The 15316-nt window shown below is 38.9% G+C and overlaps 1 protein-coding gene across 1 annotated transcript in view; it reads right to left on the bottom strand.

Annotated features, from left to right (window-relative positions):
• NRG3 (neuregulin 3) overlaps positions 1-14251 on the bottom strand; it is a gene marked incomplete at its 5' end in the record, with an annotated part of 14836 nt that extends 585 nt beyond the window's left edge. Inside the window, 2 exons of the mRNA XM_009867380.1 lie at positions 5615-5785; positions 14124-14251. Coding sequence (XP_009865682.1) covers positions 5615-5785; positions 14124-14251 — 299 coding nt within the window. The remainder of the gene's footprint in view (positions 1-5614; positions 5786-14123) is intronic.
• Between the last annotated feature and the right edge of the window lie 1065 nt (positions 14252-15316).

The following is a 15316-nucleotide window of genomic DNA, read 5'->3' as shown; positions in this document are numbered from 1 at the left end:
GGAATGCTGTGCCAGAGTCGGTGAATGGTGCTCAGAAGAGAGATGTCATTTGTCCCTCGCACTGGGAGCACTTGGCAACAGTGTGGCCCTGGGGAAAACAACAGGCTCTGGAGACCTGGTTTCATTCTCAGATCTGCCGGTGGCAATTCACTGCTTTTCTCTCAATTTCATTTTTCCCACCGGTGTATGAGAACAAGGACAATTCTGTTTTAAAAGATTTCAGGTGCCACACTGTATTATTAATTTCCTTTGAAATGAGATTTGAAATTCCATTCCTGCGTTCCTAACTGAGGATATGGACTGATGCCTCCTTCAACATCAGAACTATCCATATCGAACAGCTATTTTAGGAAAACACTTTAAAAAGGTGCAGGAAGAAAAAAAAGAGCTTTAAACAAAACATGGTTGTGTAGTCTTTATTTACATAGAAATGACTGTTCACCCCTTCAAACAAGCAGAGCACCTAAGTGCAGTGCACCTCTGAAAAAAATTTTTTTTTTAATAGTCCGTGCTCCAAATGTGGGCCGCCTGAGGTTCTCTCAGATCTCATCTGGAAATAGAGCTCATATACCAGGCTTGAGCAAATGCCTGCGTTTTCCTGATATTCTAATCTTGCGTTTAAAAAAAAAAATCCTTTACCTTCCAGTAGTACATATCATAGTGTGATTTCATTTATTGTGAGGCAACTTGGGTGATTTTTTTTTTACCAACATTTCCATTTCCTTTCAAAGCCAGAATAATTTTCCTGATCAGAAAGTGGTTTTTTTAGAGGAAATACTTAAAAAACAGAAACTGAAAGTATACAAAATACAAAATAATGATGAAAGAAAGAGATGTTTCCCAGCTGAGAAGCAGTATTACTAGAAATTTGGTGCTCTAAGAGTTCCTACTCATGATTGCCAAGGACCACAGACATCACCTCAGTACCACAACATATTTTATTTATAATCGGTTTTGTGATCATACTGCTATTTAACAAAGTAAGCTAGTGGCGAACTCTAATGTGTTTTACCCATGGATGAGGAAATCAACATGGTTAGCTCAGTCAGTTGAGTGTGGCACTAACAACGGTAAGGCTGCGGGTTCAATTTCCATTCGGTCCCCATGTGTTGCCTGATCTAGTCGAGAGGTGGCGTCCCTGGTGGCAGGGAGGCTGGATTAAAATGATATCTAAGGTCCCTTCCAGCTTAGGCCATTCTATGATTCTATGATTCTATGTAGATCTGGCGTGGAAGCAGGTGTTTTGAGCTCTGACTTGAAGGGTATTTCTCCAAAAGCCGCTTAAGCCTGCTGGCCTTCACCAGGGAGATCCCTCTACTCACACGTGCCTTGCCGCTTTCTGGCATTAGCAGAAAGAGGACTAAGGAAAAGAAAGTGAGCTGCACAAAACAGCCATAATCCAATATTAGCATGTGACGCTAATTAACTGGAAAGGCTTCCTCTGGCCCCATCCTCCTGGCGAGCTGTCAGACAGCGGAGCGAGGAGGAGATATCTTTAGGCTCGTTTCCAACAGAGCACCGCTGACTCGTAATTAACTCGTCTGTGGTGGCACCGCGTTTGCACGACTGCTTGACACGTTAACCTGTGTGCGTGCACGGCTGCAGCTCTGTGCAGCCCCAAAAGAGCAGAAACCGTAGCTGGGAGCTCTGCGAGGGGGAGGTGTGACATCGGCTGCTACCTGACGGAAAGAGATACTGCTTTGGGAACTGGGACCTGACGGAATAACGTAGCAAGCAGCTTTCTTGGATACGTGCTAGAATGTCTAGTACATGCTATAAAGCTGCATTTTCTTATTTTACATCCAAGGCAGCTGAGGCTCAGCTTTTGGTTAATTACATTTGGGCTATGCTTAGACACACTTCTAGCCTTGGAGGGCCTTTTTAGAACAGTTTTCAAGAATCAGTATGAATTAAATACTGATCAGGGATATTATTCCTGAGGGAGGACGATTAAAAAAAAAAGAAATGAAAACAAAACAGTGCAGACCTTTGGGTTGTGCCCATTCTTGTTTCCTTTGATTATTATATAATTGTTCAAACGACTATAGCTGGAGAGACCGCATCAGTTGCATTATTCCCTTTTTTGGCAATTCGGGCCCTAAATATATTCTGGGCTGCACCCTGAAAACAAAGGGAGTGAATGTTTTAAATGAATTTCACATGCAATGGATGTATTATATGGATGATATATAAGCAAAACCAAGAAAAGGCTTAATTAAAATGGGTTTGGTGAGAAAATAGTAACATTTGCCAGTTCCATAAGAGAGAGAGATTATTCCTGGTATTTTGAAAACTAACTGGCAGCAGCAATAACAGAAAATGCAATGCCTAAAATGTTTGCATAATTTTTTTTGACGTACAGGCAGATACTTTATGCCAGAATTACATGTTTTTGCTCTGTGCTCATCGAGCTTTCAAAGACCAAAGTTGCATTGAAGCACATACACTGGGTGCAACAGGCAAGTTATTAAACGAGTAGTGATATTACTTCTAAACCACATGAGACTCAGCTTTTGGTTAATTACAAACTGATCCATGCTTCTATTTGTGGCACCAAACTGCTGCTGTTTTCATAGACAAGACTTAGACCTCGAATCTTAATTACATTTTCCTATAATTAACTTTCCCAGAAACATAGTTCCTCCTAAGGTATCTTTTCTTTAATCTGAAAAAATATTTTGTCTGAATATATTCATTCATGTGCATGTATTTCAAAGTGCTGCTCTCTCTCCACCATCTTTCTAAACCCAAGCAAAACCAGAAACTCAAATATTTACAAATGTGCAACAGTGATTATGCTATACCATGTTTAAGAGTCTAAATTAAAGAATGAAACTGAAAGCAGCATAATAATCCTACTGCCCCCTTAAAACAGATATTAAAGAGAGACAGCAGGGATTGGAACTTAAAATACAAAATGTTTTTTTATTTAGCATAATACCAATAACTTTGCTATAAGACCTATTGCTACAGGTGTTCAGGACATGAGCCTGATAACAAGGTCCATTAAGACGAATGGGAGTCATTCCAGTGGCATCACCAGGCTTTGGTTCAGCTTTGTAAGCACCTACCCCGGTACATACATACCCCTTTTTCCGCCTGTAGACACCACACACTGGGTCTTGTATATATAAACAAATTTATATCTGTATTTGTACACATTTATGGGCTCTAAGGCTGTAACACTTCACAGCATGTAATGCAAACAGCTGTCACTGCCAAGAGTGCGGTCAAACTGCTGTCCCCCCCAACTGCATATTCCACTCCTGACACCCTCAGGGATTCAGCTCAGTCCCTGAGATGTGACCGGCATGGAGATAGTTTGTTTTCTTTAAGCTCCTCATTTCAAGCAGGTTTTTCTATTCCTTCAAGTAGCATACTTGCAAACATTAGATCCTGATGCAAATAATGAGGTCTGGTGCTCCTCGAAGGCAGCAAAAGCTTTCTTCTCAGCGTGGGATGGGAAGAGGAGCACTTTTACAGGACTAGACAAAAATTGATCAGGTAAATTAGCCTCTTTTCTATCAAATATAAACATAGAAAACTGACTAAACTTCAGCCAGAGCTGCTGATGGATAAACTTCAGAAGGCTCACAGAATTAGGGAGGGTAAACCACTTTATTTTTTTTTTTTGTTCAGAGATAAGATGCGTACTTATATTTTGGTTGAAGAGATTACTTCGTTGATGCAACACAAAATAAATTGCAAAATGTTTTGTAACACTCTTAAAAGACTTCATTTTCATAAAAATCATCAACAGTAAAACACTGTAATAAAATAAGATCACATAATTGCTTCTGTTTTCATGCCTAACACTGACGTTTTAAAAATTTATGTTCATGGGTAGTAGTTGAAGACTTTTCGTATTGTATGTGTGATGTACACAGGCTGCTGTGACTCCCTGTCACAACCTCAGGTGTTGATGCACTCAGAGCACTCCTTCAGAGAAAGGTCCCATCGTCAGGGTCGATATTAGGAAGGTCTGACTCTACAGACATCCCTAGTGCACAAAATATGGATTTAGTGGGCATTAGTGGACTGAGGCTTGAAGGAGTCACAATCTGGTCCAAACATCAACCTTTTGCAGAATTGCAAATTTAAAATATAGCCCAGTAGAAGATGATATTTGTAATATCACACACTGATTTCCTAGAGAAGAATAAATACAACTACCCACAAGACAGCTTTGCTTGTTTTTGCCCCACTTCTCAACCTAGGAAGAGCCTGTGACAGTGAGCTCAGAGAAGAGGGCAGGATGCTGGCCTGTGCCTATCAGGAAGGGTTGAATTCGATGTCACAGGTTTCATAAGGAATTAAACACACATTATCCTACAAACGAACAATCACATATTTACTGCAAGAAGCAATACACAAGTTTTTCCTTCGAAGAAGGAAACTAACAATGAAAGAAGTATGAGACAAGTGTGCACTTCTTAGAAGAAGTCACCAGGCATTTCGCTGCTTTGCTTTCTCCCTTCAGTAGGTAAGCCCTGCTCTTGGTCTGTCATTCCTAATTACTGTCGCCAGCTTTATTAGGTAGATCCAGCTACAAAACATTCAGTGGGACAAGCACCTCCCTCACAGAGGAGCCCAGCCTGGGCAATCCCGCAGCGGGTTGGAAAGCGCGGCGAGCAGGAAGCGTGTGCCCAAGTGTGCCACGACACACATGCGTGTAACTGCGCTGATTCTTGGTCAGCACTTGTGTCTGTCATTTTCCAGGAGGTCAGAGTGGACAGCGATAATAGTTCCTTTCTTCCCTGAGGAAAATTAAACATGTAAGTGAGCTCATTTCTGCACTTCATAAAGCCAGTTCCGACACAAAAGGCACACAGCTGCCTCCTTGCAGTGTCACTGCTCAGTTCGCTGCACCTCGCTGTGACTTACACGCACCCAAATGAAACTGCTGTTGTTTTAGTCCACTCCAGACACCACTCCTAGTTTTAGGTGTAATATGCTTGCAGTGATTCTAGAAAGCCTTTGGAAATCTATAGGGATATGGAAATACCATGCAAAATACCTCAGCAATCTCAACAGACTTCAAAGGGAGCTGCAGGTGCTCAGGAGCACTTCTGAAATTCAGACATTAGGTACAGCTGGGGCTCACATTCAATATGCTAATGAGCCCAATTACAAAAGAAAAAATATGGATTCTTTGTGCATTTTCAAAGACAGAGTGATTGGTCTTCAGTCTACAGCAAATACACTTCACACTGTACATGGATTTAACTAAAAAAAACCATGAAAGTTGGACTTCTGAATTATTGTCTCTTATTTGCCCTGTGCTGATGGAAGAAAAAGGTGCTGTGCAAAAGTTACTGGAACATCACAGCACTGCTAGAAAAAGCATCACTTATAAAGAGTAACATTGCCAATCACAGTTTGTTCTAATCGCTCCTTCCACAGCCTTTGAAAGGCTTAAAAAGAGCAGCTGGCTAACTAAGAGCGCATCACCTTCACAGAGTCTGTACACTGAAAACATTCTTCTGCTTTCAGTGCCATGAACCCTGGATCCACAGTACACTGCAACAAAGCTGGAAGGACTGAAATGTACTGGCAAAGCATATCAACCACATTAAGGGCAGCCACTTGCTCACTTAGTTATGTGGTTCCTTACCCGTGACAAGGTATTGTGTCCTGGTCCGTCATCCTTGACTCTTCCAGCTGTTGATATGCTGGTCCTGTAATTCCATTGAACCTACCCCGAGGTAAGGGAGGAGTCCTCCGAAAGGCATTTCTATGTAACATCCCACTTTTTTGTCCTGGGCTGCAGCATGAAGAGAGACTTCTAGGAACAACACCAAGAGTACAGTAAAAATTATCACAGCAAATGGGTAAACTTCTGCAAAGTAAAAATTCAGGATTAATAACACATGGATTACTGTTTTTTATAAGCTTTGCTGTGGCGGTCTATGACACTAATAGAAATTCTCTATGGAAATATAATACTATAATCCACAGTTAGGTGTTGTTTACGCCATATTTAATACATCAGCTCTCTTCTACGAATGAAAAACAATTGTCTGGTATATTAAATACTTTCTTGTACTTGATGAAGGAGGCTTCTATTTTTCTGTGCTGTGTAACATAGTCCTGCTATACAGAGCTGGTTCCTCGGACAGTATAAACAAACAGCCCATTATATCATCTATCAGCCTACGAGGTGCTGCTTCCTGATACAACAACATTAAATTGGGAGAAAAAAATAAGTGAAGAATATAAGTGAAGCTCATGAACTGCAGCTTGAAGAAACCATCTACGACACAAGTCTTCTCCACAATCAACAAGATTTCTTTTCTATATTGCTTTATTCTCAGTTTACACACAGATTGTTTTCTTGTTTCTATACACTGGTAAATACTGTATTGTTTCTTTATGTGATATAATACAAGCTTGAATATGATAAAAACAAGTAATAGTTTGCTACTTATTTTAGAAAATTGCTTTTGTAAACATTTTTGTAGCGTTTGGAAGGAGAATTTTTTTTTCCATTGTGTGTAGGAATTAAAAGGTAGCTAAAACCCGTAGTTCTGGTATATAAACCATAAATTCAGCTGCTGATAATGCAGAAATAAAAGAACAGAGATTTGGGGCAAGATACAAACTATTTCTACAGTCAACAGGTCACGGTACTGCACAGTGTGACTGGCTATTAATTTTCCAGCTGCTTCTGTTTCTCTTGACATCTCCTAATATTCTGTCACATCATTAATGATATTTTAATACAGGTTTTGTAGATGCATTTTAAGAGTCATTACTTTTGGTTACGTGAATGAATTCAGTATCTGATACAATTCAGCTATCCAAAAGATTTTTGATACATTTGCTTCTCTTTTCTTATTACAATGAGACTTAAAAACAATCTGCATTTTATACCCAGTGGGAACTTTATTCTTGTATGAACCAAGTATCTTGGACAACTTCTCTTGGCGCGCACATTTCCATTAAAGCTGACCTCTTCTCCCCAAAGTAAAAAAGTTAAGAAATAAATTCAATGGTTTGAATCCTGCTGCTCAGGCTAGAAGTGTTCCACCATGGTCTCTGCTCTGTTCTCTTCCCCACTTTTACTTTCCTGGTGCTTCTTAATCGAAAAGATCAATACCCCATAGTAACAGTACTCCCTCAAGGATTTTCAATGCTACCTTAAACAGATTTTTCCTTAACTGTTAAGAAGGCTGCAAAAACAACTTCTGAAGGCCGAGTTCAATTTGTGAGCTATATTTCATATTCTGTAGAATAACACTACCATATCACAAAACAATTGACAATTTCTGCACAGGAAAGTCTGAGATTATTACAGCAGGGTATCTTAAAAGATGCAGTTGAATGAATAATTTGTGATGGGTAACGAATTTTAGGTCTCTTTTATTGATTACACTATATTCATCAATGCACTACAAAAATCAACAAGCTGATGAACTTAGCAGACTTTAGACTGATTACAAATGTTTGGAACTAGAATTTTTTAATTGTGGTTGGTCTGATGCCCTTGTACATCCTCTTAGTTGGATGAGAGCACATGGGCTGCCATCTAATCACAAGCACGTGCAAATTCACAAAAGCACTGTATCTGTAACAGCCGTACCTGAGATGACTGGTATAAACTCCAGGAATGGTGCATATAAATTAGTCCGTTGGGACTTTCTGCACCTTGCACTGTATTCTTGTTGCTACATCTAACACTGGACACTACAGGCTGCTAAAGGAGCGTGGGCTGGTTAGAGCAAAGGGATCTGGCACATCCCAGTGTTGTCCTGCAATCACAGCAGCTCCAGCAGAGCTTAAGCAACAGAGCTGTCGCTAATGTGAGAGTCTTGTGCTTTCAACATCCTCAACAGAAAAAATGGAGGGGAAAAATAAGAAAACTCATTTGTGGACACAGGCAAGGCAAATTCACTAAGAAGAACCAGGAAATATTTATGGACAGTGCAGCTGCAAGTCATGGGATAACACACATTACTTGAAGCACCAAAGACAATTTTTGTTAAAAGTTCTGTGAAAAAATAACTCTAGCATAATAAAGCTTTGCTTTTTTTCACAAAACTGCTATGAACATCAGCATACTCTGCCCCCAAAACTGTTAATGCAGTTTCTCTCAGGCTTCTGCTCTATTTCTCATGTGAAGGGTTCATCTCTCTGAGGAAAACAATGCCTTTTGGATTTCTTCAGGGAATTTATTCTCCTTTAGCAACTATTACGGCTTCTTGCTCCCTGTTCTCCAGTCTAATTGCATAAAAGAAACTAGCTCATGTAACTGAGCTGTTCAATAAAACAGAACAATAAGGAAAGCTGTAGCAGATACGTCTTTAAAATCTATGAATCAATTACTCCAGAATAATGGAAAATCAGAATATGCTTAAACTGGTTCACAAGTAATTTGTAAACTAAGGAGAAATAAAATTCTGATAAATTAATGGTTTGAAAAAAGTTGTTCAACCATCTCTAAAGTTAATTAAGAACTTGAGATTCATTGTTGCAAACTGTGGTGTGCGAATATTTTCTTTAGGTTGAGCAAATGAGTAAAAACAAAATCTGTCTCAGCAGGTGGAGTATTCTCCTCCAAGGGCACATATAAAATTCTCAAGAGCAGTTAACCATGCTCATGAAGGGGAGAAGCCTTTCAGTGAATTTACAGTAACTGCAGGAAATCTCCTGTACTACTTTTTACTTAACTACTTAACAAAATCGATTATACATCACATTATGAACACTTTCAGAAGTAACTTTGTCAACAGGAACATGAAAAGTATTACTAAGAGGATGACAAACTAAGGTGTCAAAACTTTAGATGGGATGTCAATCCTTCCCTTCTTATTTAATAAGCACAATGGAGCCACAGAAACAGTGCTTATAACCATGGTTGTGTGTGTATCTCTTCTCCTTATTATTTCCCCTTTTTGCATGACTGTAATTCATCAAAAAAAAAAGATGCAGAGCTGAGGGAGGAAGGAAAGTTCTAAAATTGATTGTAAATACTCTGGCTCTGTACATACCAAAACTATGCAGAGAGGCATATTATATCACATACTATATTACCGACTGATCACGATGCAAACATCAGGTTGAAGCCATGGGGTTTCTCCTGACAAGACAGAAACATTAAATAGATACCCCAGTGACAGAGGTAGCTGCCAGATGGACAGTGCCTTCTGATGTTCCCTAGGAGTTCTCAGGCTGTTTGACAGTCTACTGCTAACAGTCTACTGCTACAGACAAACTATGCAGACTTTCAACCAATTTTCATTTTTAATAAAAAGAATCTGTTATACCTGAGAACATAAGCATCTCTCAGTAAATACCATGCAACAATAATAATACTGTATCACAAAGCCCTTTTTGTCGGACTGTTTACAAGAATGAGATGACACACAATGAGCGACTCTCTGCTGGAGCGCGTGTTACAGACTGATCCCCAAAGGGTGAAAGTTAACATCATGTTTGGGACTTCAGCAAAGCTGTGTGTAAATAGAAGAGTACTAAGATTGCAAGGAGATTATCACGCCAAAAATGCTGTGGCATAGGAGAGCTGACTTAATAGTTTTATCACTTTTTCTCTTTAGTATCCTGTTCCAATATGTGATTACATCTCACCTACAACGGCAAGATGACCTGTGTTTCCTAGATTGTACTTAGGAGCTGTTGCAGCAGGTCAGGTTGCTTCCATTACATATTCATACGTTCAGGAATAGCATGTGCCGGAGCTGACTGGGGACTTTGTATAAATCCTTCAATGCTACCTGTATCATCTGGTCGCCATCCTGATTCCGCCACATAGACACATAGAATAGGAAAGGGGAACCAAGCATTTGAAGGTACCTCAGTGACACTAAGTTTAATCATCTACTATGACTTCATCATATGTTCATCAACCTCTATCCTAAAACTACAATGATATCCAGGCTACTATTCCAGAAAGTTGCTCTATATTGAAAACTTTGAGGCTTCTTTCAGTTTAAATCCTTTTATGATGAGTATACATCTGTAGTGGACAGATGTGTGAATGTTTGCCTTAAACATTTCTTGGCATTTTACAAACACCCAGCTTGGTCAAAACCAAGACCAGTTTCTAGTCCTGTGTGGCAAAGTGGATCACCAAGTGCCAAATGGAATGTGGTAGAGGGAAGCAGGAAACAGATGCCTCGAACAGCCTTGACCTGAATATGCATGAGATCAGGAATCTCGAGGAGAGAGGATAGCCTTGGTCTCGTAGCATATAGAAAAAGTGTGTATAAATTGAGGTGGGATAAAGCAAAAAGTTAGATAAGACAGGAGACACAGGACAGAACTGACAAGAGACAGAGCATGTAGACAGAAATGAAGACACCAAGAAGAAAAGTTCAGGAGGAGAAGAAGAAAAGATGATGGTATCCTTGAATCCTTGTTGGCAGGACCAATGCAGGAACCCGGACTGGTGTCTCTGTCTCTCTTTCCCCTCCTGTCTCCCTGTCCTTCCCCCTCTTTCTTTCCCTTTCCCCTTTCTCACTAAGTATTGCAAGGCCTATCATACTGCCTGCTTAGTTTACACTTAGTTTCTGTCTTGTAACCATTAAGCATAATACTGCCTGGATGTCCTTTTCCCTTGTTATCATTAAGTAACGTGCAGCTTGCTGTAGTTTGTTGTATATCTCGCCTTTTCCTTTGACGAAGTAGTACATACTTAAACTTTTCTTCCTCATTTGTTTCTTAAATTTTGTTATTAGTTTGCAAATGCCTAACCTGTTTTTAGTACTGCTGAGCTTGTTACACCACTGTTTAATGTTATTAAATTAATTCTTTATATCCAGATCCTTATCTGTACTGAGCCTCTATTTTAGCTAATTTTTTCAGTATGTTCCAACTTTTTTGCACCAAAGCCATGCACAAAAGCATTTAACAAAATTTGTCCTCAATGTTGACTACTTCTTTGAGAGCTCCATGTCTTCAGCCCAGCACTCACCTTCTCAATGTAACTCCTTACTATCTCCCTTTTAGCCACCTCTGTGTATCTTCGTTGTAGTTTTCTGCCTCTCCCTACTTTCTCCCATTAAAGGCATTAGACACATGTGACAACAAATGTTGTCTGAGTCTGTGCAGAGATCCAGCTCACCTACACCAAATACAAAGACAGTTGTCAGTGTAGTGCTGCAGGCTGCTGCTAAACCTCATGACAATTTTCAGGCTTTTTTATATACCCAAAGAATCTGCTTCCCCCATATATGTCCTAAAGACTTGACTAGTCTAATTCAATATAATAGGTCTTTGGTTCCTTCAATAAATTCTTCCTCTTCCTAAATATTTGACATTTGCTATTCCATCATCACATGGTAGAGCTCCCATTTTGATAGGTTTTGCTACCAGACTTGAAATTTCATTGGACAGTTGTCACTCTAGAATTCTCTGATCAAGATTAACCAGACCTCTTGGCTTGAGGGCTTTGATTTCTGCATTTTACTTCCACTTTGACTGTAGTACTGTCTATTTTCACATATTTGATTCTATTCCCATTCTATCTTCGTCCTCAAATAATCCTCCTAACTGAAAAATGAAATATATTCATTCATAACTGCCCAAACAGCTTCATACATTATCTCTGTCCCACCATCATCTTTGCTTCTTCCTGTATACTATCCCTCTTATTTATGCAGCAAGAACAATTGCATTGCTTACAGTATTATTGGTAGTTCTTATCTCTAAATGATTCCTGGAAATGTTCACTTTAAGGATGACTTCTTGCCCTCTGTGACAGAGTTTGTTTCCTTCCTTATACCTCATTCATTTTAGGCATTCATTTTTTAACAAATTTCTCCAGAAAATATTTTTTTTTCCTTGGGAAAAGATGAGATTCCTTATATTTTCTTCCTTTCAGGCTTCCTGAACAGATATTGATGAACTAAAGCAACTAAGAATGTTCTTTGAAATTCAATACTTTTATTTACAGAATAACTATAATTTACTCTTTCTTTTGATTTGAAGAGAATCAATTCTATTGGGAGCATAAAGAGTAAAATGCTTACTAAATCCAAAAAAAGTTTTTACTCTGATTTTCATGGTGTTACAAGTTCATTAAAAATGCAAACTCAATTTATTTGAAATTTGAGAGTAAATTTATCCTATGTTGTCATTTTTGTAAGACAATACCACTGCTCTGGGCTGAAAGCATCTCTGGGTTTTATCATGGTATTCTCTGAAATGAATCCTTGTAAAATCGATGGTGACTGAATCGATGAATGAAAGTCAGGATGACTAATTACCAAGAAAACTGCTGTTCAAAGGGATCACAACTCATTCCCATAATTAGCAAAACTCTGATTTGTTTCTATCTGTTAGAAATTAAGACGGTACAGGTTTTCTTCTTACTAAAACCAACAGATAATCTAAGATGAACTTTTGAGCACATTGTATGCTGACTTTTATTACTTTCCAGTTCTGACAGTACTAAGAGCTGTTTTACATATGCAAGCAGATGATGAAAAATTTTTCTACTGTAATAACAGTGCATAATACAGGCAATATATTTTAGGAGCAAGATTCAAATTTTTGGTTCAACCTCTGAGGTAGTTCTTTGCATGCAGCTGAGGTTGGTAGAGATATAAAATTGCTATTATCTAGCAATCTGAGTGATATAATGAGGTGATCTCTGTCAGTCAACTTTCAGCAACCCCAAATCATTCCCCACCTTGACAGTCTTACTGCCAGTCCAAAATAGTATTGGTTTAGGGAACTGGAAACAGATCACCAACCATTAGTGCCCTTGAAAACACCAGCAGAGAAAACAGGTTTGGCTGTGGAACAAATATTTCCATAGTAAGCAGAAATAAAACAATAATGTAGTTTAACAACAGCATAAAACAGAGAACCTGCAGAGCTGCTGTAATTATTCCAGGCTCATGCCAGGTTTGGAATGGCATGAAGGGATGTTTAGGACAAAATGTATCCTGGTAAAAAAAAGAAGTTTCTTCATTTGGCCACATTGAACACTATTTAGAAACTAAGGAAACTGTGAATTAGGAAGCTGTCACATGGTGCATAAATTAAAGACAGCCTTATAAATCTTAAATGTTCAAGTCTGTTGCATATTTTACACTGGCCTTGTGCAATAAATCTTAAGTTGGCATTATTTTTTTAATGTCAAATTAAAGGCTTAAGTAAGGTAGAAGTTGATAGGACCCAAATATCCCTTCCTGGCTACAGTTTGGTAGGTTAAGGAAATCATTAATTCAAAAGAGAAGGACTGCAATGAAAATGCACCAAATACTACAGAAGCTAACCTCATGCAATCTCAGACTTTTTTTTTTAGCAATTTAAGAAAAAAAAATCCTTTTAATAAATAAGACTTCCTCTCCAGACTATCTAGGTAAAAAAAAATCCGAATTCATTTTTCTCACCCTTTTTTTTTCCTCTCTCTGCGTGCTCTGGATCAGACATTATCACTGCCATTCCACCAACACTTTTGCTTATACCAGACATAAGTTTGGGTTCTAGTCTTGTAGTGAAGCATCTGCACTATTTTTCATCCAAAAAAGGTTATAAGCAGAATAATCCAAATGCCATGCAGTGATGGCTGACTTTTCTCTTTTTTTTTTCCTCTTGGAAACATCCATACAAATGTTTTAAAGACCAGTTTTCAAAAGCCACTGTGTGTTCAAAAACAAGTCATTATTCATTTCATGTATTATTTGTTCAAAAAAAAACTAGTGAGAAAGGCTGGAAGTTTTTTTTTTCTGCAGCAAATGAGACATTAACTTCACAACCATTGATAAGGGAAGCCTTGTTTTTAATGGTTTCTCAAACTACCGTTGTTTTATTCACTGGTCTGTGTCCACAGTCTTTAAATGCTTCCTCCAGGACTGTTACAAAAGGCAGATGAAGGGAGCATCGTTATCACCTTTTATGTCTGCAGCTAAGAAAATGCTTTGACATCTGCTTAATCGGTCGGCTGAGGCTCTGCTGGTACCCGACCATTCAGAATCTCCCTTGGCCAGAGTGTGCAGCCGTCCCTCTCCTGTATCCCCAGTTCGCTCCTGTATCCCCAGTTCGCTCCTGTATCCCCAGTTCGCTCCTGTATCCCCAGTTCGCTCCTGTATCTCCAGTTCAGTGGCACCTCTCGGCACCCAACCACACCTCCCGCCAGGCAGCTGCTTGCTTACCTATGTTGCTTGCTGGGCTGTGGTCCTCTGTCAGGAGACAAGGCCTCTGGGAAAGACTGAGGGCCTGAAAAACTAGACTCCATAACTTTGTCCAGAATAGGCCCAGGATGCCTATCAGGTTTTGAATACTGCGGCACAGAGAATAAAATTAATTAATACACAAGAAGGCAAAGTACATTGTTGATGCTATTCAATCAGAATTCACATTGAAGCAGGAGGAGAAGTGCTCTAATGCATTTTTAAATTAAAATTAGGCATTGCAAGAAATCCATTCATTCACTACTGTTGAGATAGCGGAAAGCGCCAGTCCTCATTATCCCCATTACCTTCTCCACATCCAAATGCTGATATCTGCATTAGTAGCAAAATTACTGACTGATCTGCCCATAATAATAGGGAACATTGATCCCTTTGACTAAAAGTCTATTTTTTTGTGGCTGTCCATGTGAGATCATGAAATACATCTTATAGGATGGTCAGCACCTTCTTGGGTCCTTTGGTGATGTCAGTCAAACAGCGCTTTTGTCAGTATGCATAACTATGAAAACCAAACTGAAACAGCATGTATATCATCAGATAAGTAAGAAAAATATTTGAATCCTGTCCAGGCAGCCAGATATCTCTTCCGAACAAGTCTGAAACTTTTGACCCAGGAGTATCTGTGCTAGTAAGAACAGTGTAAACATAATTCTTCTTGTGACAGTTGTAGGCGTAGGGCGATCTCTGGGCACATAGTGAGACACAAAGGTCTGCAAAGCAGACACTGGACATGAACAAGAACAGATTTTCTCCTTCTTGCTTTGCAATTCAACGGGAAATTCAGCAAAAATTGCGCCTCTGATCCTGCATAGAGCTAGAAAGTCAAAGCATACAAAAAAGCTGCATTTCGGCTTGGAAGAAGAATCAATGTTGTTAGTAGTGACTAGGCAATATCACAGAGAGGTTAACATAAATTTTCACTCAGGTATGAAAAATACTTCAATTTGAAGATTTTTTTATGTTGCTTTACAATGACCTGTACTGAAAGCAATTGGTCTATTTTTCTTTAATCCATTTCTTGTGGTTTTAGTACTAGATACCTAGATATCCAGGTTATATGTACAATAAATTGGTATTGTGAAGCTATTGCATAATTTAAAATTTTAGAAAGAAAATACAAATTAAAATACTACTAATAATATCTAAAAGTCACA

The sequence above is a fragment of the Apaloderma vittatum genome, unplaced genomic scaffold (genome assembly GCF_000703405.1).
Source record: "Apaloderma vittatum isolate BGI_N311 unplaced genomic scaffold, ASM70340v1 scaffold3364, whole genome shotgun sequence".
NCBI classification, from domain to species: Eukaryota; Metazoa; Chordata; class Aves; order Trogoniformes; family Trogonidae; genus Apaloderma; species Apaloderma vittatum.
This window is presented reverse-complemented; position numbering and strand designations above follow the sequence as displayed.